This window comes from Triturus cristatus, chromosome 6 (assembly GCF_964204655.1).
Source record: "Triturus cristatus chromosome 6, aTriCri1.1, whole genome shotgun sequence".
In the NCBI taxonomy this organism is placed as follows: Eukaryota; Metazoa; Chordata; class Amphibia; order Caudata; family Salamandridae; genus Triturus; species Triturus cristatus.
Window position 1 is genome coordinate 1,543,125,492 of NC_140589.1, and position 27,794 is coordinate 1,543,153,285.

The window sequence follows — 27,794 nt, forward strand, 5'->3', positions numbered from 1 at the left end:
GGTTGTGCAGGTGGCGGGAGTGACTGTACAGGTGGTGGTGGTTGTGCAGGTGGCGGGAGTGACTGTACAGGTGGTGGTGGTTGTGCAGGTGGCGGGAGTGACTGTACAGGTGGTGGTGGTTGTGCAGGTGGCGGGAGTGACTGTACAGGTGGTGGTGGTTGTGCAGGTGGCGGGAGTGACTGTACAGGTGGTGGTGGTTGTGCAGGTGGCAGGAGTGACTGTACAGGGGGTGGTGGTTGTGCAGGTGGCAGGAGTGACTGTACAGGGGGTGGTGTTGGGAGTGCCAGTTCAGCCCGCTGGTGTGGATGTCTCCCTTTGCTGTGTTGGTGTGCAGTTGGTACAGGTGTGGGGATGTGCTGTCCTGTGGGCAGATATGATGGCTCCCCTCCCTGCGTTGACCGTGAAGGGAAAGGTTGGCTCACTCTCAATATGCCCTCCATCATCTTCATGGCCAAGGCATGGTGTCTTGCACTCTCTTCCCTCTGGATGGATAGCATATCTCGCATATTTCTGGACATGTCCTGCCAAGTCCTATCCATCCTATCCAACACTTGGCTCAGCCTCTCCACCGCCTGAGGGAAGTGGACCATGTCCTGCAGAGAGTCCCACATGGTGGACAGGGTAGCCCCTATGGCACTAATGTCCTGCCTCACATCGCTCTGCTGTTGGAAGAAGTCCTGCTCCCACTGGTCATCACAGCCAGGTGCAGGCCCTCTCTGCAGCTGTCTGCCATGGATGGGATGTGCAGGTCCTACGGCAGGGGGTGGGGTGGGAGGTGGGAGCCTGTGGGCAGGTGAATGGTGCCCAGGGGATTCCAGCAGCACAACAGGGCTGGTACTACCCCCAGATGGTGGAGAGGATGGCAGGGATACACTGTCTAGGGAAGAGTGGGTAGGGGAACCACCATGTTGCTCCTGGACGTGAGGACTGTGAGGGAGTGATGTCTGTGTTGTGATGCGTGTGTGCTGTGGCTGGTTTGGTCGAGTCTGGGGACAGGCCATGGTATGCCTGGGAGGAGGCGGAGGGACGTTGCTTGGCAGAGGAGTTGATGCCCTGACCGATTTAGCCAATCTGGCACGATATCGCGCATTGGCATCTTCATCGTCAGACATGTAGTCCTCATCATCCACCAAGTAGAGGTCCTCAGGAAATTCTTCCTCCTCCTCCTGAGCAGTGCTTGCAGCCGACATCACAGCTTGGAGGATCAGGGGATTCTCCCCTCTGATTCCACGTCGGCCCGCACTGGTCATAGGCCTGTCATCCTCGTCATCACCATCCCCTGGAACAGAGGTTGCAACCGTATTAGGGATTGACCTGGTATGACATGTGGTGCAACACAAGGGTTTGTATTAACTGTACTTTGCATCAACAGATGAGGATCATGTGACCTGTGTAGGGTACCACCACAAATGACAGCTCACACCATAGCACTGAGGTGCTACACAGATACAGGCAAACTCACTTGCTCTAGCCACAACTCTCTGTCCCTTGGTGTTCCCCCCTAGTGTCACCTGCTGGACCTGTCTCCTCACGGGCCTAGCTGTCCCTGAACCATCAGCTGTAGAGGGAAGTGACAACATTCTCAATTATCTGCATCACCAATTGTCAGACAGGCACATGACACTCCTGATTTGTATTTCACTTTGTACACAACAACTGCTGATTACATGCAGAGGGAAATCAGGATCTCTGACATGGCTTTGGAGTCGAAGCCAGTGACACACCTCAGGCTAGAATTACCTGAAGGACGGCTGTGCGAGGGTTGGATGTCATTCAGTCCCCGGGATGGTGCATGCTGCTGGGGTGTAATCCGGTCAGCAGCTGTGATAAGACATACAGGTCTATATTTTGCAACAAGAGATGGTAGCTCTGAGCCAACATGTCATTCTCAATGACCATTTGTGGGTAATCCAGAACTATGTGCAGCATGTTTAGCTCCTGAACTTTACATTTGGGCACCTGCTCACATGCAGCAGTTGCCAGCCGTTCCCTCCACACAGCAGTGACAGCAATCAGATGACACATCAACAGACACCTCATGCTAGAATTACCTGAAGGACGGCTGCGCGAGGGTTGGATGTCATTCAGTCTCCGGGATGGTGCATGCTGCTGGGGTGTAATCCGGTCAGCAGCTGTGATAAGACATACAGGTCTATATTTTGCAACAAGAGATGGTAGCTCTGAGCCAACATGTCATTCTCAATGACCATTTGTGGGTAATCCAGAACTATGTGCAGCATGTTTAGCTCCTGAACTTTACATTTGGGCACCTGCTCACATGCAGCAGTTGCCAGCCGTTCCCTCCACACAGCAGTGACAGCAATCAGATGACACATCAACAGACACCTCATGCTAGAATTACCTGAAGGACGGCTGTGCGAGGGTTGGATGTCATTCAGTCCCCGGGATGGTGCATGCTGCTGGGGTGTAATCCGGTCAGCAGCTGTGATAAGACATACAGGTCTATATTTTGCAACAAGAGATGGTAGCTCTGAGCCAACATGTCATTCTCAATGACCATTTGTGGGTAATCCAGAACTATGTGCAGCATGTTTAGCTCCTGAACTTTACATTTGGGCACCTGCTCACATGCAGCAGTTGCCAGCCGTTCCCTCCACACAGCAGTGACAGCAATCAGATGACACATCAACAGACACCTCATGCTAGAATTACCTGAAGGACGGCTGCGCGAGGGTTGGATGTCATTCAGTCCCCGGGATGGTGCATGCTGCTGGGGTGTAATCCGGTCAGCAGCTGTGATAAGACATACAGGTCTATATTTTGCAACAAGAGATGGTAGCTCTGAGCCAACATGTCATTCTCAATGACCATTTGTGGGTAATCCAGAACTATGTGCAGCATGTTTAGCTCCTGAACTTTACATTTGGGCACCTGCTCACATGCAGCAGTTGCCAGCCGTTCCCTCCACACAGCAGTGACATCAATCAGATGACACATCAACAGACACCTCATGCTAGAATTACCTGAAGGACGGCTGCGCGAGGGTTGGATGTCATTCAGTCCCCGGGATGGTGCATGCTGCTGGGGTGTAATCCGGTCAGCAGCTGTGATAAGACATACAGGTCTATATTTTGCAACAAGAGATGGTAGCTCTGAGCCAACATGTCATTCTCAATGACCATTTGTGGGTAATCCAGAACTATGTGCAGCATGTTTAGCTCCTGAACTTTACATTTGGGCACCTGCTCACATGCAGCAGTTGCCAGCCGTTCCCTCCATACAGCAGTGACAGCAATCAGATGACACATCAACAGACACCTCATGCTAGAATTACCTGAAGGACGGCTGCGCGAGGGCTGGATGTCATTCAGTCCCCGGGATGGTGTATGCTGCTGGGGTGTAATCCGGTCAGCAGCTGTGATAAGACATACAGGTCTATATTTTGCAAGAAGAGATGGTAGCTCTGAGCCAACATGTCATTCTCAATGACCATTTGTGGGTAATCCAGAACTATGTGCAGCATGTTTAGCTCCTGAACTTTACATTTGGGCACCTGCTCACATGCAGCAGTTGCCAGCCGTTCCCTCCACACAGCAGTGACAGCAATCAGATGACACATCAACAGACACCTCATGCTAGAATTACCTGAAGGACGGCTGCGCGAGGGTTGGATGTCATTCAGTCCCCGGGATGGTGCATGCTGCTGGGGTGTAATCCGGTCAGCAGCTGTGATAAGACATACAGGTCTATATTTTGCAACAAGAGATGGTAGCTCTGAGCCAACATGTCATTCTCAATGACCATTTGTGGGTAATCCAGAACTATGTGCAGCGTGTTTAGCTCCTGAACTTTACATTTGGGCACCTGCTCACATGCAGCAGTTGCCAGCCGTTCCCTCCACACAGCAGTGACATCAATCAGATGACACATCAACAGACACCTCATGCTAGAATTACCTGAAGGACGGCTGCGCGAGGGGTGAACAGCTGCGGCCAGGATGTCATTGAGTGCCCGGGATGGTGCACGCTGCTGGGGTGTAATCCGGTCAGCAGCTGTGATAAGACATACAGGTCTATATTTTGCAACAACAGATGGTAGTTCTGAGCCAACATGTCATTCTCAATGACCATTTGTGGGTAATCCAGGACTATGTGCAGCATGTGTAGCTCCTGAACTTTCCATTTGGGCACCTGCTCACATGCAGCAGTTGCCAGCCGTTCCCTCCACACAGCAGTGACATCAATCAGATGACACATCAACTGATAGGAAGGGATAAATGACCCGGATTCCTCCCCATTACACTGCTATCACCTTTGCCATTCAGACTTACATATTTCCAGAGTCTCATGTTGTTTGTTGTCAAGTCAGAAAGGGTTTCATGTGTGAGATTTACAATAGTCAGGGGTCGTAGTGGCGTGGCAGGGTGGGAAATGTACAACAGAATAGGTGTCTGACTTTTGGATCAGATGGTTCTCTCACCTTCTGCTTTGTGCTTTCAGCTTGCACGGGGTGATTTACTTCTTAGAGATTTAGTGGCATGTTTCCACACCCCTTGTAATACATTTACACCGCAGTTGCGTCACTTCTGTGACACAGCGGTGGGGTAATACAGGTGACACATTTAGACTTATTCCCAATGTTATGCATCTATGGGGATGCCTCACGGTGTGCGGTCCTGCGCAACATTAAACATGCATCAGCTGTGATGTAGGCAGGGTGTGTGTTTATTTGGTTATGCCTCGTACAAGTGATGCATTGTAATCGCCGGCATTTCACGTAGTCACTTTTCATAGGGTGTTGCCATGCAAACTTAAACCAGCTTGGGGCACCTGTAATGAGTTGCCCTGAACGTTAGGTGTAGGCGGTCCATGGACATAGTTGGAGTTGCGTCACACTTGCAACACTACTCCAGCAGAGCATCCCCCTAATGCCATCAGTTGCGACACCCATCTGTCTATCCCAGCGCCACAGTGCACCGCATTGTCAATGTGACGCATCCGCGGTTGCACTAGAGTTGGATTGGGTGTGGCATTGTTACTGGCGCATCTCTGCTGTTATTTGTCAATTGCTACTTAGCGGGCTGGTGTATTAATGCAACTGGACAGTGGCCATGTTTTCAGAAGTGGAGGAGGGATTTGCCATTTCCATCGCTAAGGATTGTGGGACTTGTAGTGCTACATACAGAGGGTGACACAGGAGTCTCTGACTGACGGATTAATTTATACACTTTGGACTACTTCCTTATTCACACTGACAGTGCAACACAGACATTCTATTCATGCACTTTAACTTTTCATCCCACTTACCTGGTACCACGTAGCGGACGTAGCGGACGTCACTGACAGGCAGCCCATGGACCAAGTGGGGGTGTATGGTCGTCAGGATGTCCTCCTCCTGTGTGGTGAGGCGGATGCGTGGTCCAGAGTGTGCGGCTGGGAGGATCCGTTGTAATTCCATCCTGGAGTATTTCTCCTTTACCCTCAGCCGCTCATCCTGCCATTTTTTTTAACGTCCTGGACAGTGCGCCTGTCCTCCCCCAATGCTGTGACAGCAGTGGCTAATTGCTGCCACAGGGCTGCCTTCTGGGTCCCACTGGTGCAGTAGGGTGGGAGTCCATAGAGGCGTTTGTGGTGCCTGACAATGAACTCCACAAGCATGGTGGTCTCCTCTGCTGTATAGTTCCTCTTTCTCTTCAGGAGCTCCATTTTCTTGGCCGGTCTCTGCTTTGAAATACAAACTGTGTGTGGCCAAACCGGTTCCTTCACTGTGTGCTGCTTTTAAATGTTTTTTGCTGCTGGTCAATCTGTGTTAATTGGCTTCAGCTGGATCATGGTGGGGGATGGTAGGCACTAGCAACATGACTGGAGCTGTTGGCTGGGATTGGCTGGAGTGCGTCAGCTGATGCATGGTGGGGGATGGTAGGGACTTGAACAGGTGTTTCCCCTTGGCTCAAATGATCAATGGCAACAGTTAATGTAGTCTGGTCCCAATTCTGATGTTCCGGCCCGGAAGCGGGATTTGCGGCCCGAGGCCGGAGTTTCCGGCTCGGGAGCGGAATTTCCGCCCCCGGAGCGGACTTTCCGGCCCGCGTGCGGACTTTCCGCTCCGGGCCCGGAAATTCCGCTCCGGGGGCGGAAATTCCGTCCCGAGTGCGGACGTAAGTTTAGTGGTCGTAAATGGATTCTGTGAATAGCAAAAGTCCTAAGTTCATTTTGTGAATCGCAAAAGTAGTAAGTTCATTCTGTGAATACCAGAAGTACTAGGTGCATTCTGTGAATACCAGATTGGTACTAAGTTTAGGATTTAGTCTTAAGTTTGTTCTGTGAATCGGGCCCCAAGAGATGTGGTGGGGGGGAGCCGTTTCAGTGCTCAGATTAGCCAACGTTATTGTATTTTTCCTTTCTATTTCCTCTATATTATTTCACTGATGTAATATGACAAGGATATGTAAATTACTGATGTGTGAGCCTTGGGACTCTGCTGCACCACTACAAAACTGAATAAAACGTGTTTTTAAAAAAATGTAAAGATTACAGGGTAAATTTGAAATGCATTTCTTATGTACCTTTTTGACTTTTAGAAGTAAAGAAATATTAGCACGTGTGATCTTTAGTAATGTAATGCATCTTATGTAAGTATGAAACGTACAGGCAGTAACAGTTGTCTAAATTTTAACTTAATCGTAGAACCTCGCGAACATGTACAAGCAGCTCCTGAATCAAAGTCAGAAGAAACACCCAAACTTGTAAAAAATGCTACAAGTAAGTAAAATGATGCATGTTAGATTATTCAAGTATGTTGCGTCTATTCACAAATACATGTTCTTTTTGATTCACCTGACATTTAAACACTCATTGCGTTCAAATAAAAATGTGTAGGGTCTCTGTTGTGAGGGCAGATGGCTTTCATCCTAATTGTAGAGGGAAGGCCTGGGGTGAATGGAAAACATATAAACATTGATAAATATGAGAAACCAATAGAGCTTAACTTATCAACAGTTTGGGCCAGGTTTGTCTCACCAGAGTGGAGGAAGTCTGTACATAATGCTGATTTTAGGGAAGTAGCCCCAAAGTAACTTTTCCACAAGGGGGCGTGCCATGGCTGGTACATGGGCGTTCTCATGCAGACAGAATTTTGAGCATTATTAGTTGAATGGCCTACATTTTTCCTATATAAATATAGAATTCAAATGCAATGAAATATATTGTCTACATTTTAAAATGTTTATTGTAAAACTCTCGAAGTTTTCGAAGGGACTCCAGAAAACACATCCACCCAATGTCAGAATCCTCAAAGTAAGTAAAACAAGAATTTGTCTGATTATTCAAGTACACTAGTTTAGCAGTGATAGTATATTTTTTCGAAATGTAATCACGATCCAACTGCGAGTTGGGTGGGCAGGTAAACAGCCTAGATTAACAAGCATTGCCAATGCCAATAGGTCTGGCTTTAAAAAAAATTGTATGGCAATGTGAAGCATTACAAGTAAATGGCATTGGAATGAATATGTATTTCTGTAAAAGCAAAGGCCTGTAAAATAATTTCGGTGTAAGTTAAAAGGTCAGTTGAAAGTTGCACTGTCAAGTCAGATCTAAAAATCCAAGTAGATTAAGGACTGTCGTCCTCCCATCTGTGCTGCTGCCAGAGAAAAACAACATAAATTATCTAGTTATTGAAGACACTTTAAAAGCATTATAAGGTCACGTGTTTGCCCCTGACAGTCCAACTCAGGAATCTGGATAAATAAACAAAATGATCAGAGCTGTGTGGAGGGAAAGCACTTTTGTTTGGAACTTCTACCCAACCAAAACATATATACCTGGCTCCCAACATGTGGGCGGAACCAAAGCCCCTGTCTAGTGATCCTCACATAATTGGCTGGTGGCAGCTGCGCGGTCAAGCCAGACCATAAAAAGGGACCAACTAACCCTCCATTATGCAAGAGGTGGACTTTCCAATCTAGACTTCGAGTGATATTTCTGGGAGGCAGAGGCGAAACATGCTCTCTAGTAACGCATAGAACATAAACCCCCCTTTTATAAAATAGAAGAAGCTGTAGAAGCGCCAATTACACTAGCTCCGTTTCACACTGTAATAGGTACAGTCAATACACATGTGACACAAACTGGCACAGACAGTAGGATTAGAGAAGATATACCCACTGGAGCTTCCGCTACTAATCAACACGATGATATCGACCACGCTGGAACCTAATTAGATATTTTTCTGTACTTTTAATTTAGACATTCACTAAATGTTTGCTACACAGAGTTACTGACAGAGCTTCTCTCTTCTTAAGGACTGACTCAGCTTATTGTGTGTGCCGCCCAGGAGGCCTTGGGGCAGATTTACTAACATTTCACACAGTGAGACATCAGAAATGCGCCATTTTGCAAAGATATGGCACTTTTCTGCTGCCTCCTTGCGCTGGTGCACTGTGTGCTGCCTAGCACCAATGTAGGCACCCTGTAATCATGGTGCAAGGGTGCCTGCTTTGCAAGCAGGATTGTGTTTGTGCAGGAAGGGACACATTTCTGACAAAAACAATACTTAAAGGCAATTTCCTTTTTAGGTCTCGCCTAGCGATGCAGCACGAATGTGCTGCCATCGCTTTGCGAGGCATGCAGTATACACTATAGGTGAGGGTAGCACCGCCCACTCCCCAGCCCACTTTTTCATTGGCTTGTGGCCAAGCTGATGACTTCTGATTAGTTTGCAGGCTGCTAGTCCCGCCTTATGATGGCCATGTCTCCTTCCACGGCTATTGGCCCCTTTACTGCATGTTTCCTGAGTACTACTTCGCAGTCGATCGTCATTTGGGCTTCTTTTTGGTAGGATGGTAGTTAGTTTTGGGCTTTGTTTTAAAGGGGATTGGGCTTGTTCCTCTTGTGAAAGCTGCTGCTGCTACAGTGCGCTCTGTGTACAGGCAGCATGGTTAAAAGGCACTGGGCACCTGGTGATTTGTAAATTTAAAATATTCCTCACGGCGCCCGCTTTCACTTTTAAATATTGAGTGTGAGGGCAGCCTTTAGTTTAAAATACTTAGTCTGAGCCCGCCTTCATTTCTACATCTAAACGCGACGGCCGCCTTCACTTATCCCACCATCACTTTTATTTCTAAGTGTCACAGCTGCCTTCACTTTTAATTATTAAGCGCGACACACTGCTTCACTTTTAAATTGTTAAAGCATCCGAGGCATTCTGGTATCAACTCACATTACATTCAAACATGGCCGTGAGCTTTGCTGCCTCCAAATCACCTCCCGGTTTGCAGCTCCCCTTGTTTGGGCTTCTTTTTGGTAGGATGGTAGTTAGTTTGGGGCTTTGTTTTAAAGGGGATCATCCCGGTGGTCGTCATCCCTGTCCACCTCTATGGGTATCCCCCTTCTGGTGGCAATGTTGTGCAGCATTGAACATACAGCAATTATCCGGCAGCATGTTTCAGGTTTGTATAGCATGGCGCCGCCAGTCTTGTGGAGGATTCTGAAGCGACTCTTGAGAATCCCAAAAGTCCTCTCTATTACAATCCTAGTGCTGATGTGTGCAGCGTTGTAGCGATGTTCCTGCGGGGTTGCTGGATTGATGTATGGGGTGAGTATGTATTCACGCAGGGCGTAAGCACTGTCACCTAGAAGATAGAAGCATAGACTTAGCATTGGTGATGTACATACATGTGTGGTGTTGGTGTGGGGAAGCGTATTTCTACGTACCTAGCAGGAGTCCCTCTCCAAATTCTCCGTTGATTAGTCGCCTGTGCATTCCACTGTGGCGGAAGATGTAGGAGTCGTGTGTGCTCCCTGGGAATTGTGCCACTAGGTCCGTTATGATGTTATTGGCATCGCACACAACCTGCACGTTGATCGAGTGGTATGACTTGCGGTTCCGGAATATGTACTCATTTGCTGCGGGAGGACATATGGGGATATGCGTGCAGTCGATGCATCCAATCACATGTGGGAATTGTGCCACCTGGTAGAAAGCCTGTTTGGTGCGGTCAAACTGCTGTGGGGTTGTGGGGAAGCTGATGTGTGTGTGTAGCATTGTCAGCATGGCATCTAGGAATTTCTTGAAGAAGCGTGACAGTGCACTTTGCGATACACCTCCGGCCACCGCAATTACCCCCTGGAAACTCCCTGAGGCCAGTAGGTGCAGGCTGCATAGGACCTGAACGTGCGCAGGGATTGCATTTGTCCGGTGTGTCTGGTGCTGCAGTAATGGTTCCAGGTCTGCAATCAGGCGCATGATAATAGCACGATTGAGGCGATACTTCTCGTACACCTCGTCCTCATTCTGCCCGAGCAAGGTTATGCGCAGTCTGAAAACTCGCTCCTGGACCCTTCTCCTGCGCTGTCCTGCTGCATTGATCCGCATCCTCCTTGCAAGCACGTAGAGGGCAGCCATTTTGTGGGAGCCAACAGGGTCTCCTGGGCCACACTTAAGGGTTTAGTGATTGCCTCAATCATTTGCACATGTAGATTTTTTTTTTAGCATTACCTTTTTTTTTTTTTAACTTTACCTCCAGGTTTTGATTCCCCTTATTTAGCTCTTGCAAAATAGCTATTTTTGGGATTTTCGTTATTAGCGAGTTTTGTTGCATTGGGGTGCGATTCGTTATTTGCTATTGGCACTTTCCGGGAGCTAATAGTGATTTCGGTAACTGCTAATCGGTATATAGCGATTCGGTAATTTAGCATTTTGGGTATTAGCGAATCGGTATGTTAGCGGATATTTTTTTTCCGATTCGTTATTTGCTCACGTTTTGGGTTGATGCATTGGGATTGGGTATTTTTGACTCGCTACCGGGAGCTAATAACGAATCGGTATTTTACCGACTGGATTTTGGCTTGATGCATGAGGCTGATTGTTTTTTATTGGTGCACGTATCACAGTCAATATTTGTATCTCTATAGGGGTATAAACTAACCTTGCATTCGCTCTTATTTCCTTGTTCATAATTTTATCAATAAAATAATAGATGCAAAAAAAAATCCTTGTCTCTAGGTGGGTTGTTGGGTGTCTGCTCTCGAGATACTGTTCAAGGTTCTTCGTTTTTTAGACAACTTCATTTGTGGTGGTGACACATAAGGCTAAGTAAGGAAGAAGTTTGGTGGTGTGAATGGTGGGTTTCAGAATTTTGAGACTATGATGATATGTGTCTCCTATTCATGATACCTACTTCAGCTAGTACAGTAAATCATCAAAGAGGGTGGGAAAATGAAAAATGTCCTAGCTTTCATAACGGAAAGTTTCAATTCTATTAAGGACACAGAGGCGCGGATTAGCCATTTATTTCTTCTTTTATTTCAAAAGGCAGCCATCTCAAAGAACTAACAATCAATAAGGGACTTAATTTCCCATGAAGCCTAGGAAAAAAACCATGAAGTTCAAATAAATAATGTTTGTCCAATCAGGAGACTCCCGCCTCATTAACTGGTATAGACCCTCGCCGGACTTCCTCTTTCTTACTGCGACCAAGCCGACAGTGGAAGATTATCACTCCTGCTTTGAGGCCTCTGAACCTATGAACAAAAGGAGCGAAGAAACACTGGAAACTCAGCGTCTTTCAACAGCGGGCCAACATAGCAAATCAATGTTATCACAGACAAGATGCCAGGAAAACCTTTACTTACATCCAGATGTAGATCCGATAACTTAGGTCGGTCATGATTCATCCATGGGAGGACTAATACTAACCCTATTAGAATTGAAACTTTCCAGTACAAAATCTAGGAAATATTTCATTCTGTGTCAGGACACGGAGGCAAGGATTAGGCTAGTTCAAAGCTTGTCCACCACCTGAGCCGCAATGGAGGAGACTGGTTTGAAATAAAACCTTTTGAAGGTTGAATCTGATGACTAGTCTGCAGCATTCAAGATGTCCTCCACGCACGCTCCTGACACATAGGATTTTGATGTCATTGCGCCCCTCGTTGAGTGCGCTCCAAAAATCTTAGTTTTAATGCCAGCCTCTATCATCAGCCACCAAACCCATCTCACTGTGGTCGGGGATGAGACTGCCTTAAAGGGTCTCCTCAAAGCAATCAGCAATTGCCTCTCCCCATAAGGCCGCAACGCTGCCATCATGGCTTCATAGGCCTTGATGCACCTCTCTACACATAACGCGGGCATCTCTGGAAAGGCCAGATAAGAGATCACATGAGACTGGCATTGGTGCAACAAGTCACATGGAAGGTGACTCCATCCGGAGTAAAAGAGTCAAAATATCCATGACCCTGACATCTGAAACCCTGCAAGAAATCAGACACAATAATATGGCCAACTTGACCGACAGTTGCTTATGAGAGAGATATTTATTGCTTGGCCATCCTGACAGCAAATTCAAGACCTCGTTTACATCCCACAGGACAGAGTACCTTGGCTCCGGTGGAAGAGACAACCGGATACCACGTAGGAACTTCCTGACCAGCAGATCTTCCCCAACCGGGAGAGTCATGACGGCCGCATGGCCTGCGGATATCGGGGACCGAAAAGATAATGACCGTATGATACACCATTCCCTCTGAAGCCAGGGAGGATAGGAAGTTGAGTATGTGGACAACGTCTGCTCCCACGGGATCCAGACTCCGTCGCAGACACCGACCCATCTAATGAGACCAAGCTGATCAGTACTGCTTAACCGTACCATCCGCCCAACCTCTGGAGAGTAGCTCTGCAGCGCTTTTAGAAAGGCCCGGGACTTGCCATCGAGACTGGTAATCCGAAGAAGCCCAGGAAAGTTCCATCAGAACTGATACCATACTTGCGATCTCTATACTCGGATGATCACCACCAAGTCTGCTTTCTGCCATTGCACCTGCGTCGTCAACCTCATGATCATGGCAAAGGGGGAGGCATAACCCTGCTCCTTCACCCAGTCCTGGAGAAAGGCATCTGTAGCTACTGCTCCCGGATTTGGCCTCCAGCTGAAGTACCAGGGAATCTGGTGATCGAGGTGCGATGCAAATAGGTCGATCGTGAAAGGACCCCAAAGCACCTGCAGGGACTGGAACATTGGAGAAAACAATCTCTAAAGACTCGAGTCCCACAGGTGGCGAGAGTGCCAATCCGCTACCTTGTTGGCCGACCCCAGGAAATGCTCTGCCGTCACCAAGACTTGATGTTCCAGGCAGTATTCCCAGACGTTCTTGGCAAGGTTCGCCGAGGCTTTAATTGCGTGCCTCCCAGGTGATTGATGTAGCGGATCGCTGCTACATTGCCCATCTTTAGCAGGACACAGGACTGCGCTCCGTCCCTGGTCCATCACCGGACTGCAAAAGACCCCGTCATCAACTCCAGACAGTTGATGTGGAGAGACCGTTCTGCGACGGACCACCCCTGCTGGTGGTGAACTCTCCACAACGAGCTCCCCAGACCGAATCATTTGCATCCAATTCGATCACAAGATCCTGTTGGGAGCCAAATATGGCGTGCCCATTCCACGCCTCCATATGTGAGAGCCATCAATGAAGCTTATCCTTGGCTTCCTCGAATGAAGGCACTTGCTGGGCATAAGTTAGTCCCCATCATAGGTGAGATGCCTTGAACCTCTACAGGGACCGAAAATGTGGGGGGCCTGGGAAAATGACCTGGATCGAGGCCGACAAAAGGCAGGAAAATGATTGAGCTGGAGGGCACAAGACTGGACTTCGCCTGATTGATTACAAATCCTAGAGCATGAAGGAGTTCTACTGTGGACTGTAGCTGGCGAGACAACGCCCCTGGACACTGATTCATGAACAGCATGTCGTCCAGGTACACAAACATCCAGATGCCCTGAGCTCTCAGCTGCTCCACTCTTGGGTGCAGGACCTTGGTGAAGCACCACGGTGCTGACGACAAGCTAAAAGGAAGCAATGTGAACTCGAAGGTTTGGCCCTACCATTGAAACTGGAGGAACCAATGGTGCGATGGAAAAATAGGGACCGTAGGGTACTCGTTCTTGAGGTCAAGCCGGGCCATCCAGTCGTTAGGACAAAGGAGGTCATGAAGTAGATAGATACCCTCCATCTTGAAGTAGCGGTTAACCAACCACTCATTGAATTCCCGTAGGTTTATCACTGGCCGCTGCCCCCTGTCCTGTTTCTGTACCAAGAACAGATTGCTTAAAAATCCCTGCTGGGTGTGGGGAGGAACGGCGAATAGCCCTTTTTGACAACAGCTCCTGCACCTCCTGCTGGATGAGGGCGGACTCTCTTCCTGAAAAGTGGAACGGAGGAGGAGGGGATGCCATGATAGGAGAGCCATAGAATTCCACTTGAAACCCCTGCACCATTTGTAGCACCCAAGCGTCGGCCGTAAGGGCTTGTCAGTTGTCCAGGAACTGTGCCAACCTGCCCCCCAAGCAGTGGCATGAGCTAAGTAAAGAACTCACTGTGGGATGTGTAGGGCTCTACTGCCCTACCTGAGCCACCTGGTCTGCCTCTGACGTGGCTAGCTCTCCTAACTTAGGGTCTAGTTTAATGAGCTACGATCTGCGTCTTTCGGTAGAAATGGCTCAGTTGGCGTTACAGTGGAATATAATTGCTCTCTGCGCCCAACTGGAGAAGAAATTGGGTGGGATCAGGGCCCCGCACGCCTTAGCATCCTCCGCCATGTCAAAGATCTTCACCAGAGGGCCTGTAATGTCCAACAGCTTGTCTTGGCATGCTCGCCAAGGCAGATCGATGCTCTTCTTTGGACCCTCAATATATTTGGTCAAGAAGGTTGCCATCTGGGCGTCAATTTCTGGAGTGACCACCACCTTACATTCCAGCGAAGGGCAGGTGCTTTCCGCCCTAAGGAGGGAACAGACCTCCTGGTCCAAAGGCTTATGTAGCCGTCCAGTCACATATTTGGCCACCTTCTTACAAGGGATCCACTCGGAAGGAGCTCCTGGGGCGCCAAGAGGTCAGTTTGAGCATCCCGCGAAGCCTCTGCCACTTGGTGGGACTCTGAGGGCATAGAAGGAGAAGGATGCCAGGGCCGGTCATGGTCCAGTTCACCGTGGGACCCCTTAGGGGACTTGTCATAGGGCTGAGGTGAGGTTGCCACGCCCAGTCCGCTCATTGGCAGAAGGTCTCTTGTAGTCTCCACAGGCAGGGGAGGGGGCCTAGTCCCCAAGAACACCTGCTTCAACCTATCAAAGGCGTTCTAGTCTACCCCCTTGTGATGGGGACATTTCCGCTGGTTCTCAGTAGGGAGATCAGTGACCTGCTCCGGAGGGTTAGAGTCCAAGGGCGCAGGAAGCTCCTCCCTTGGTGTGAGGGGTTGAAGGCATCGTTGTGCAAGGTCCATTAATCTCTTCTCTAGATGGGCCATTGCTTCCGAGACCGCCCTGACGATGGAGCCATCCACCGCTTCACAGAAGTATCTGTGACCGGGAAATACTTGTTCTCCTCTTCCTCGTAATAATCATCAAAACCCTCCAACCCAGGAGACTGCAAGAAATAGAGGTAAGTAAGGGTGGCCACCCACCAGGTAAGAGGAAACACAGAGTCTGACATTGGGCCCATAGATCAACTGCACCTGGGAGGAGAAACAGCCTTGTGGGGAAGGAGGAAATACCCCAGCCTTTGACCCTGAGAGGCAACCCAAGCGCCCTGCAAAGTCGCCCCAGGGTTAATTGGTCTCAAAGACCTGAGCAGACAGTAGCCCTTATCTTACACAAGCGAGAGAAACTGACAGCCTGGGCCTGTCCACGCTATTCACGCAGGGACAATCGACCTCCTGACTTACCCCGAAGAGTATTCAGATCCAGGCTGGCCTGGGCTTAAGATGAGCAATTGACTAATGCGGGCGGAGGCACTTGGCGATGGCTGTAACCGACACACTTTCCGCTCCGCATTAGGCAAAAGAAAAACGTCCAAGCATGGACGGGGGAGGTGCATCCTCTGGTGGCTGTCGGACTGCCGCACACTCCGGTCCCGGACTTCAGAGACAATTAACTTGCAGCCGCATAGGAGCGATGAAGCGTTCCCGCAGCCGTTGAAATGAAGTGGAGACTTTGCGACGCACTAGCAAACAATTGAACCGGAGCAATGGAACTAAACTAATATGATGAGGGAAAAACAAAGAGACCGTGTCTTCACACTTAACTGACACTGGCTGCAGCAGCGAAGAAAGAGGGAGTCCGACTAGGATCAATGCCAGTTAATGAGGCGGGAGTCTCCTGTACGAACATTATTTATTTGAACTTAATGTTTTTTTTCCTAGGCTTCATGGTAAATGAAGTCCTTTATTGATTGTTAGTTCTTTGAAATGACTGCTGTTTGAAATAAAAGAAGAAAGAAATGCCTAATCCTCGCCTCCGTGTCCTGACTTAGAATTATAAACATGGCCCTCTTTTAATTCATCTGTGCCACCAGATAAAACGGAGCAACTTTGAATGGGTCGTGTTTAAGTTCCACGACCAGATGTAAATTTCGGGACAAAAAAGTGATTCTGATTACCGATGACCCAGGGAGACGATAGATTGAATGATCGCCCCTAGATGCACCAAGGAAACGAGGGATATTGTTTTTAAACTCAGAAAGATTGCGTGGGACTCCAGACAGAAAAGAGACCGAGACTGAATCCGGCCACCATAATTATTGATGAAAGAAAAAGAAAGGAAAAAAAAGAAAATACCATTAACGCTTCACTTGTTAATAAGCAAGCAACATTTCAGCTTCCCTTGAAGCACTATAGATGTACTCCCAATGAGAGGAGATATCCTTACCGCAGTGCTGCAGCACCGGTGAAAGTGGTGACATATTTGAAACTACACTTTAAGGAGAAAAAATCTTGTGTCCTGAAGAAGGTGGTCCTGTGTGGATTTCTGCCACCGAAACGCGTCGACGCCTGTTTTTTGTTTTAAGTTAAATTTGGTTTAGTTAGCGATAGACAGGGATTGGAGATTTATGCCTGACACCGTCTACTGTGTATCCAAATTAACATATGTATGACACATTGTCTGTCTTTTAGTGTTCTCCTTTCTGGATACGTAATTGACTCTATGTGGAAATTCCTGTGTTTTTATTAACATTGTTTTTATTCCTGATGATTTATGTTTTATATGAATTTGTATTGACTATTAAAAAACAGATATATTTGATACAAATTGGTTTCATGATAAGTGCTTCAAACATATTCTGCGAGAGGTAGGGTTGAATAAGTATGGATGTGAATATTTGTGGTGAATGAAGTAACAATTCTAGAACAGTTTCCAAAAGGTACATATATTTTTATACTTGTATTTTTGGCTGCTCCAACCTTTTGAATCTGAGAGCCCCCTCTCCTTGTTTTCAAGACCTCTTTTTATTCATGCCAGACTTTAGTGATAAACACACAACAAGCACATTAATCTTATTTAGCATTTTTCAATCTACTGTACGTGTATCTTGCTGGGATATTGGGAATCTTAAAATATTTTTGCAAATATTTTACAAGTTTAAAAAACGTTATTAATTTTCCATATACTTTATAGATCTCTGCATGGTAAAGCTTAGAGAAAGGTTCTCGATGCTTTACCATAGGTACGTCTAAACCCTGGTGGTGGAGATCTCCGCATGGTAAATCTCAACCACAGAGGTGGAGATCGCTGCATGGTAAAGTATAGGGAAAGGTGAAGAAGTTTATTAAACTTGAAAACGTTTGTAAAAATGTTTTTATGTTGAGTATTGTTTAGAGAAAATTTCAATATGCTTAAATGTTAAACTAAAAAAAATGCTACAGCACTGTTACATTTTGAATACAAAATGTAATTATTTAAAATATATTAAATTACCTTAAAATTATTTTTATCGAGTTTAATTTAAAAAATAAATTCACATCTAAAGTATTTTTTATTATGCATGAATAACTATTAAAAGAGATGTATAAAATTAATTAAAAAGTAATTTAATTATATTTTAATAAAATGTATTGTTAAATTCAAAATGCAAACGTGCTCAATAAAATAATGTTTAATTAAATTAAAAATTTACTATTTGTATATATACATTAATATTAAAATCTATTTATTTTATACTGAAACAAGATCCCCTTCGAAACCCAAATTCACTCTCGTTTCACGGGAAGCCCGATGTTTTGCGGACGGGAGATGGTTCGGAGTGCCACGCCTCCGTGTAGCCACAGGAGATCCCCGGCCCCACCCTCTGCAATGGCGGCACGTACCTGGCTGGCTGGTTTTCTGCTCCCAGTGATGCGGTTGTTTTTCCGAGGCAAGATGTTTGGAGAGTGAGGGAAACGCTGTGGGAAAAAAAGGCGTACAGATGAACAGGAATCACTCTCTGCCGTACCATTAAGTCAAAAAAGTATTTTAGTAGATACGATGACGGCGGATATGAACTTAATTACTCCCTGCCCGGTTCTGCCCCAACCAGATAATATTGGATCTACCAGCCCCAAGAAAGCGAAAGCAGTTACTAACGAAGCAAGACAGTTTTCTCTTTTTTTAAAGAAAAATAATAATAAAATAATCTCAAAAAATATTGTGAATCCTGTGAATCCTGCCTTAAATCTGCAATCCGATGAGGAGATCTCAGGGAATTCTCAATCCTCATTTGCTCCATTATGCGCAAAGTCTGCCTTGGTGAATAATGGAACTTCTGAAGCTGTCACACAAGTGAATACGTGTTCAAACACTGTACCTTTGCTGGGGCCGATATCTAACCAAGATGTTGATTCATCGCTGCTTACTGTCTCAAGGGAGTTTCGTTCAGGAAACATTATACCAGCACAAGTCTTGGTCCAGAAGGAAGGTATCTCAAGTCCCATTCTCCCTGGCTCTTTTGTATATTCACCGATAAAGTTAAAGACACAGTCTCAATTGGGTGCACAGAAGATCCTCTCATCGGAAGATACACTGTCGACGGCTGAGCATATGGTTACTCCGCCACCTTATGCCACGGATCCTTTTAGTCCCGTCCTTAGTCTGAACACTGAGTCAGCAAGTGAGGTTCAGATGACGGTTAAAGACATGCTAAATCTAATTTTAGAGGAGGTTCGGGAGTTGAAAAAAAAATCAGAGAGTGGAACTCTCCTCAATACATCAGCGACTGGAGAAAATTGAGGATGTAAGTTCAAGTTTCCCTCTAAGACTTCAAGAATCTGAGGCTCGGATTTCTATCCTTGAGGATCAGATGACAGTGGTAAAAGAAGAGGTTGAGGTGGCAGCTAAAAACTGGCAGGTATTCGAAAATAAACTGGATGATCTGGAAAATTATACACGGAGATCCAATCTTCGAATAGTTGGAGTCCCGGAGGGGCTAGAGGGGGCCAACACTGTACAATGGGTCACCTCATTCATTAGGCAAAAAGTTATTCCTGAGTTTGAAGGGGACCTGACTATTACCAGGGCGCATCGGGTACCTGCTCACCCCTTTCCTAACTCCTCGTTGCCATGCACAATACTGTTAAACTTCTCTGATTTTCGCATCAAGGAAACAATACTCTCTAAAGCTATACAGCAAAGACAGTTTTCAGTGAACGAAACATCAAAGTGCCGTATTTTCTCGGATATGTCTGCAGCAGCGGCACGTAGAAGGAAGGAATTTGTGAACATTTTACATCTGTTTAAAGCTAATGGGGCTCAGGCCTCGATTGCCCAACAGTCTAAGTTGAAAGTTCTGGTGAAAGGCAAATTTTTCATGTTCTCTGACCTAGATGCAGCTCAGGAGTTATTGAAGGAAATCTCGCAGGGTCACAAAGGGTGAATGAAAAGAAGTGGAACTGGGCAAAAATGTCTTTGTCTTAATCAAATGGCTGCATTTGGTAATGGAAGAGAAAAGAAAAAAAATATATATATATATATATATATACTCTATTCTACTCTGTTTTTTTTTTCTCTTTTTCTCTGGATATGATAGTCAGCCTCATGGTTATATGCTAAGCTAGACTTAGATTGTCGGTTATTTTACCTATTACTTTGATTTCACTAGAGTTTAAGCATGTTAAAATACCTTCATTGCTGAGAGGGGGCTGAGGGTTCACAGGGGTGTGACAACAAGACACCCAGGTTGTTAGGGGGAAGGAAAGTGTGGTTGGCGTGGGGGAGGGAGGAAGGACCACATTTAGGGGGGGAAGGTTTTAGGGGTAGGGTTAGGAGCATTATGGAGAAGGGGGAGGGGCACAAGGGTTGGATAGGGTGTAAAAGTAAGAGAAAAATGAAGTCCTTTGTTTTTTTGAATAATGTTTCTTCTGATCAAGGTTTTTTATATCTTCCTATGAGGATTGAATCGATTGCAAGAATTTTGTTAAATCACTGTATTGACCAGTAAGGAGCAACTGAAAGTGGTATCATTTAATGTAAATGGTTTAAATAATCAGAAGAAAATGCGGGCCATAGAGATGTGGATTAAAACTGAAAATCCTACGGTAATTCTGTTACAAGAAACCCATATTTCTTCTACAAAGATTTTAGATTTCTCTATGTTTAGGGCCTGGGCCTCGTATCGAGGTTTTTCCAGTACCTCTGCTTCCCATAGAGGGACAGCTATCTTCTTAAATAAAAATATTCATGCAGAGATTATAAACTCAGAAAAGGATCAGCAGGGGCGTTGGTGCTGGGTTACATGCACAGTTAAACATAGACAGAGACCTATAACCTTTGTTAGTTTTTATGCACCAATTGAAGACAACTTTGAGATCTATGAAGAATTGTTTCAATCTTTGTTGACCGTTATAGGGGATGTGGTAATTGGGGGAGATTTTAATATACTTATTAATCCAATAATAGACTCCTCTACCAAGACAACGAAACAGCTAAAACCTAAATCATTGAAAATTCTGCAAAATTATGGGGTTACACTTGATGTGCACGATCCATGGAGTTTGAATTTTCCATCTAAAGCAGAATTTACGTGCTGGTCAGGCAGATTCAAGTCTTCATCACGTATAGATTTTTTTTTGGTTTCTAGAAAGCTCTGTTTCAGTCAGCAGAAATGTTTCCATAATGGATTCTCAGATCATGCTATGATAGTTTTAGAGATTTATTTAGAAAATTCGGTAAAAATTCCCAAGCGATGGGTGTTTAATAGAGAATATTTAAGTGATGAGTCTTGGGTTAACTCTATAAAGGTAGAGATTAAAGAATTTCTTACCCGAAACTATGAATCTGCCCCATTAAATATAGTTTGGGACTCGCTTAAGGCTTTTATCCGTGGAATAATCATTGGAAAGGATGCGGCCAATCTAAAGGAATTCAGAGTTAAAAAGAACTGCCAATGTCTGTGTCTTTGTTGAGGGTGAGGAGCACCTGGCTGTCAATGGCATACGAGCTGATGATGAGGTGCTGTGCGCATGTGGTGGTGGAGAGGGGGGTCCGGGACACTGTAGATTGACATGCTGAGAGATGATACCTGTGCCATGTCCCAGACGATGACACCATACTACATGCTGAAGCCTTAAGTCCCACTCCCATGCCCTTGCTGGGCTACAGAGCCAGTGGGGAGTATTAGGGACGTGACCTGGTTGGTGTGTCAGGGCCTGGAAGTCGGGGCAGCGCAGTGTAGGCCGTTGGAGTTGCACACTCAGCATGCAAAGGTGTCGTGTGTGTGCCCAGGGTATGTCTGACAGCAGGTGTTAGATGTGCGGATGGACATAGCTCGGAGTGTGGCTGTAGTGTGATGTGGGTAATGCAAGGACAGGATGGTGGTGCAATGTGCACCTTGCATGTGCTGATGGTCCAGCCTTTGGCACCGCGTGGCAGCAACAGTGGCATAGACAAGCTGAGGACAGCAAAATGAATGGGTGGAGGGAGGAAGTGAGGAGCATCCTGGAGGCGTGTGTGTTGCCAAATCTGGATACTCTGTTGGCCCTTGCTGCAGGGGCCGCAGCAGCAGGCGGCATCTCCTTGCAAAATGACAGAATTTGCACACATAGACTAGGATGTCAGAAGGACAACTGCAACAGGCACGTGTGTAAAGTAAGGAGTGTCCAGTGTCACATGGCACACCCAGACACAATGAATGCACAATCACCAAAGAAGCATGACACCGGATCAGGAAACTGAAGGCCGACCTGCGCACAGGAGACACACCCTCAGCAGCTGTTGGTGGCCCATTGTGCAGACCAACATGCCAAAAAACATACACGACCATGTACTTCATGCCTAATAGGGAGCCTAACCCATGAGCAACTGCATGCATGTTGCTAAACTACACATGGACTCCTATGCATAATCTTCCACAACTATGCCAGATATGCCGCATGCAAAGTGGCAACAGACCTACATTGACAGAGATGAGGCACCTTGGAGTGTGACAAACACCTTTATTACTCAGCCTCACACTAAGGGAAATCCATCAATTGGAACAGACTCACAGGTCATTTGGCTGACCATGTGTGACCTACACTGGACACCCCCTTCAACACACAGATGTGTAAATCCTACTGAGCTGGCACACAAGTGAAGGGGTTGAGCCTAACACCCCTTGCTGCACACGGAGAGTCTACAATTCCCCATTGAGCCACATATGGGGATGTCCCACACTATGTCCACCATTAGCATCCCGTATGTTCCTTGGAGACGTTATACACACATTGATGCCTTCATCAGAATCCACACACCATTACAGATGACTGTCAGGAAGGGTGACCATCAATTCATGGGAGCCATGCAACACGTCATTTTCCCCATGGTGAGTCGACATGTATGCATGGTAACACAACATGCACAGGAGCACTCCCCACATATCACAAACACGTACCACCCACAAAATGCCTTGCTGCACTCCTTACCCCAAATTACTTTTCACCATGTCTGTGCATGTAACTCTGATCCAGCACACGTTGCAATACTCATGAGGAATAGCAGGAGGGCAATGATGACATGAGCAGATGACAGCCGCAAGAACCTGGGGAGGACAGACACACAACAATTCAGCGAAGAGCTAGTAATCCGCAGACATGTACATGTACTCTACAGGAATTATGTTGTCACCATGCCCTTAACAAATTTAGTGTCCCAGCTAATATGTGTGGAATTACATCATGACTTGAATGACACATCAGAACACACCTCCAAGTCACTTAGCACACAGTCAGCTCGACACACACATTGCATCACATGCCACACAAGGCTCAAAGCGTGCACACTCAGACACAGGGACTCACCATCATGAGAAGAAGTTGCGGATAAGCTGACTCCGGATGTCCTCATCCTCATCCTCACTTGCCCCGTGCCCGAGCCCTTCATCCTCCACGGGTGGATGATCCTGCCCATGCGGATCAAGGATGAGTGGCACGGCCTTCTCCACTGCCATGTTGTGCAGCATGCAGCACACAATGAAGATTTTGCAGACCTTCACCGGGGCATATGGGAGGGCGCCGCCGGTCTTGTGGAGGCACCGGAATCTGCTCTTCAGGAGTCCAAACGCCCTCTCAATCACGCGCCTCGTCTGCCCATGGGTGTCGTTGTACCGGTGTTCTGCAGCTGTTCTGGGGTTGCGGAGAGGCGTCATCAGCCATAGCATGTTGGGATAGCAAGAGTCCCCTACATGGAAACATCATGTGAAGAAGTGGGTCAGGAGATGCCGTAAGATACAAAGATAGTGCTGAACACAGGACTAACAGAGTATACTCACCAACAAGACATGCTCGTTCTGCGTGCAGCTGCAGCATCATTTCTGGCACCCTGCTACGCCTCATGATGTATGCATCGTGTGCGGACCCTGGAAAACGGGAACAGACATGGGAAATCAGCATGTTAGCAAGACACACCACAAGGGCATTAATGGAGTGGTAATGTTTTCAGTTTCTATAGGCTACCTCCTGTGCCTGTGGTGGTACCAAAGCCACATGTGTCCCATCAATGGACCCAATTACATGAGGCATCCCTCCCAGGGCATAGAACTCACCCTTGACACCTGTCAACTGCTCACGAGTGGGAAAATGGATGAATTCATCCAGGTGCAACAACATGGCTTCTATAACATCATGCAGGACACAGCTGAACATAATCTGGGACATGCCACGACATCAGCTATGGTCAATTGAAACGTGCCGGTGGCAAAAAAATGTAGGGCTGCCATCACCTTCACCTTGGGGGTCAGAGCTGTAGGATACCTGTGTTGTGGTTGGAGGTGTGGTGCAAGCCGGCGGGTCAAGTCCTCTATCAACTCTTGTGAGAATCGGTATCTGCGTATGCAGTCATGTTCACGCATGGCATCCAGGTCTGGCATTCGTCTGGGGAGAGGCGGTGCCCTGCAGAGATTTGGAAGGAATAACGAAGAGTGAGTACATTACCACACCAATGTCACTGAGGTGAGCACATGTTCAACAGCTAATACACATCTGCTTAATACAGAGTCTGTGCTGTGCAATACATCCAGGACACGTGGGCCAGCCAGGTGATACTCGTACGAAGAGGCAGCCACAATAGTTGCATGGCAATGTTGACGTGACATGCCATGAAATAGCTGTTGGCCAGTGTAAGTGACAAGCCAGACACATTACATGAGTGACAGACATCCACATTTCAGCATTAGAAGGATGTCATCTCATACAGACAGCTGGCGGTAGTCTAGACGCACAGGTCACATGTTATCTGGAAATGGACAGATGACACACATTTCCATTAAGGGGTCCATGTCAAAAACTGATGTCACAGACATTGATACAACGCCGATATTGCCTCATGTCAGAAAGTCATCTTCGAACCATCATGACACATGTAACGTGTGAGTCCACATGTGGCATGGTGTGCGTATATGTGTGTCATGCACAAATGCACACATACACATGTTGAAAGCTGCAACAGCAGATGGAGTTGACGGAACACCAGCGGAAAGCTCATGGGAACACATGACACACACATGACATAGTCACATCGTGGCACACTGGGAGTCACATGTGAGGTGTAATTATCCGTGTACCTGCCATCAGGGGACAGTTGCGGGTGTTGCTGACTGTGCCATACCAGTGATGCAGTGCTTGACACGTGTGTCGCACATGCACACATGTGCAAAGTGTGAAGGGGAAGTGTGCCACGTAGTGCCCCATCACACATGATATGTGTAAACAGCTCATCACACATCTATTGTGCCACAACATGAGGAGACTTGTGCCACATCACTGCCTGACACACCTAGGCCCTGCACATGAAGGACTACACTGACAATGACTTGATGTACAGTCTTCTGCGAGTCTGACACCTCCATTCCTTTCGTGTGCGCCTCCTATCACCAGTGTAAGCTGTGAAACGCAGTACACACGCTCTGAGGGCATGTGTAGGGCCCGTACTCACGCGTGTACGGCCCATACACACGTGAGTACGTGCCTATCACTATCGTTGGAGGTACCGTAGGGCCTAGTGATAGGCACGTACTCACGCGTGTACGGCCCGTACACGCGTGAGTACGGCCCGTATCACTAAGCCCTACGGTACCCCCAACGATAGTGATAGGCACGTACTCACGCGTGTACGGCCCGTACACGCGTGAGTACGGCCCGTATCACTAGGCCCTACGGTACCCCCAACGATAGTGATAGGCACGTACTCACGCGTGTACGGCCCGTACACGCGTGAGTACGTGCCTATCACTATCGTTGGGGGTACCGTAGGGCCTAGTGATACGGGCCGTACACGCGTGAGTACAGCCTGTATCACTGTAGTGATGGTGCCCTAGGGGTACATGTGAAAAGTGCTGTACCTGTGTGGGGATTTAAGAATTACAATGGGGACACATGAGGGACAAGTATTAGGGCCTAAATGCATGCTGGTTGTCATGGATACCGAGTTTCAAGTTCCAAATTTTACATCATGTGATCTGGAAAAATCAGTTGGCCACATTTAACATTGCTGTAAAGTGGTTGTTGACTTGACATGATGCTGCAAAATCGAAAGATGCAAAGGCTGTCACTGGTGTACGTTTAAAGGGATTGGAGGAAACGTAGGATGCAAATGAGTCTGACCAATCACTCTGTACTCCTGTAAAAGAAATAGGCCAGCAAGGCAGATATAAGGCAGGCAGAACCCATGTGAGGGCACTTGCCTGCACAACATGTAAGTTGATACCACTGCTGCTGTATTGTCTCCCTCTGGCACTATGTCAAGGACTGTGGAAAGGGCCCAGCCTTTCACCCAGGAGGAGAACGAGGCCCTGCTGGATATGATCCTCCCACAGTACCCCATGCTGTATGGTCGACCAGGGGAGCAGGTGAGTGCTGACTCCAGTACCTTTGCCTGTGCACCTTTATTGTGTCTGTCACTTCTGGCATTGTGGCCAGGTGTGACAGACATGCAATGTTGGGTGGAGTGGGTCCCGGGGGAGGGGGGGATGGCTTATGTCTCTCATGCAGGGCTTGATGTAGTTCATGTGTGCACTCCTCGCTTGCATTGTGCTTACTGTGACATTCACTGCATAGTGCATGGCACATTCCGCCAGTCAAATCCTCTTGGGCATTCTTGTTCTATTGTCCTGCGGTGATTCAGTGGTCAACCCGGTGTGACAGGTGACTGCACCCACAGATGTGTGTGAGAGTTGGGTGGAGCTGTGGTGAGAGTGGTGAGAGTGTCCAAATGATGTGTACGCCCCCTGGACATTGATGTGTGTGAATGTTTCTTGTCATGTGGATGAGTGTCTATGTGGAGTGTTGCACCACAGCTGCATGGAGGAGGCAACTGCTCAATCCATCTGATGTGTGAAGTAAGCCATGCTGTGTGTCTGACTTGCTGAGCTAGCCCCACACCTGTGACCCCCCCTGGCAAGTGGCACATGTGCAGAGTGAGGTTTGCATCCGCTGTTGCCAATGGCAGGTGATTGATGTGTGCCTGTGTGTGTCTGTGTACTCTGCTGAGGTTTCGTCAGTGGCCTGGGGCATGTGACTGTTGTTTTTTGGTGCTGTCCATCAGCCTTGTGTTGCTTGGGATGCACAGTGTGTGCCATGATCAGGGATTGGTTCTCACCCCTCATGCCACCTGTGTACTTACAATGCCATGTAGTGCATTGCTGCGTCCCCAGTGGAAAAAGTCCCTATGACTAAGGTGCTATTACTTGCCAGCATACTATGCCCTGTTCTACAAATCTAAGATGTTCAACTGTGTGTCTCTGTGACATGGTGCAGGTGTAGTGATGTTGTCCCACTTTGTCATCCACACAGGTATCCCCCTACCACAAGGGGAAGATCTGGAAGGACGCCGTCAAGGCCGTGCAATCGGCGGAGAGTCGCAGTCGGTGCCTGCCACAAGTGAGGAAGAGATAGCAGGACATCCGGTGCTTGACCCGGAGGATCGCCCGGGTCATGCTGAAGGAGGAGGCTCCTCGCAAGCATGGCGGGCGCCGGTCGCCTGACCCACCAGATGCGGCGCGTCTTGGCGGTGGTCTTCCCTGACCTGGATAGGCGGATACAGGAGTTACAGCAGCAGGAAGGGGGTAGGTACATGTGTGTTTGTTGTGTGTCGCCAGCTTTTGTTGCTGCTCAGTCGCCTGGAGACACTGCAAGGGTATATATGTGCAGTGCATATCCTGTTCCCCCACAGTCAACCTGTGCTGTTCTTCCTCCCTTCCCCTCCTTGACATGTGTTACCTGGTCTGTGTGTGATCACTATTGCACATGGTCATCTAGGCTGCCAGTTTATCAAGGTGCACACTGCTTTCAGCATCATGTGTGGGGGTGGTCTGCCTGTGCCCTGTCCTGTACAGTCATTAGGGGGTGCATATTTGTTGCCACTGATGCTGAGTCCCAACATAGGAGTGTGAGGTTTCAAATGAACAGACTTGCAGCATGCATTACCAATGTTGTGGCCTCAGACATGTTGTGCATGAGTGGGATATATGCATAGTGGCGGGACGGATGCTCCTGTAACAGTCAGCTCATTCCAGGACCATGGAGCAGTGTGCACACTACAGTCCCCTGTCACAGCCTGCCCTCCT

The 27,794-nt window shown here is 47.4% G+C and overlaps 1 protein-coding gene across 1 annotated transcript in view; it reads left to right on the forward strand.

Moving 5' to 3' along the window:
• The window catches only part of LOC146821647 (uncharacterized), a 1,582,729-nt gene that overhangs the window by 372,248 nt on the left and 1,182,687 nt on the right, over positions 1–27,794 (forward strand). The window contains exon 11 of the mRNA XM_085609888.1: positions 6,648–6,722. Within this exon, the coding sequence (XP_085466014.1) occupies positions 6,648–6,722 (75 nt within the window). The remainder of the gene's footprint in view (positions 1–6,647; positions 6,723–27,794) is intronic.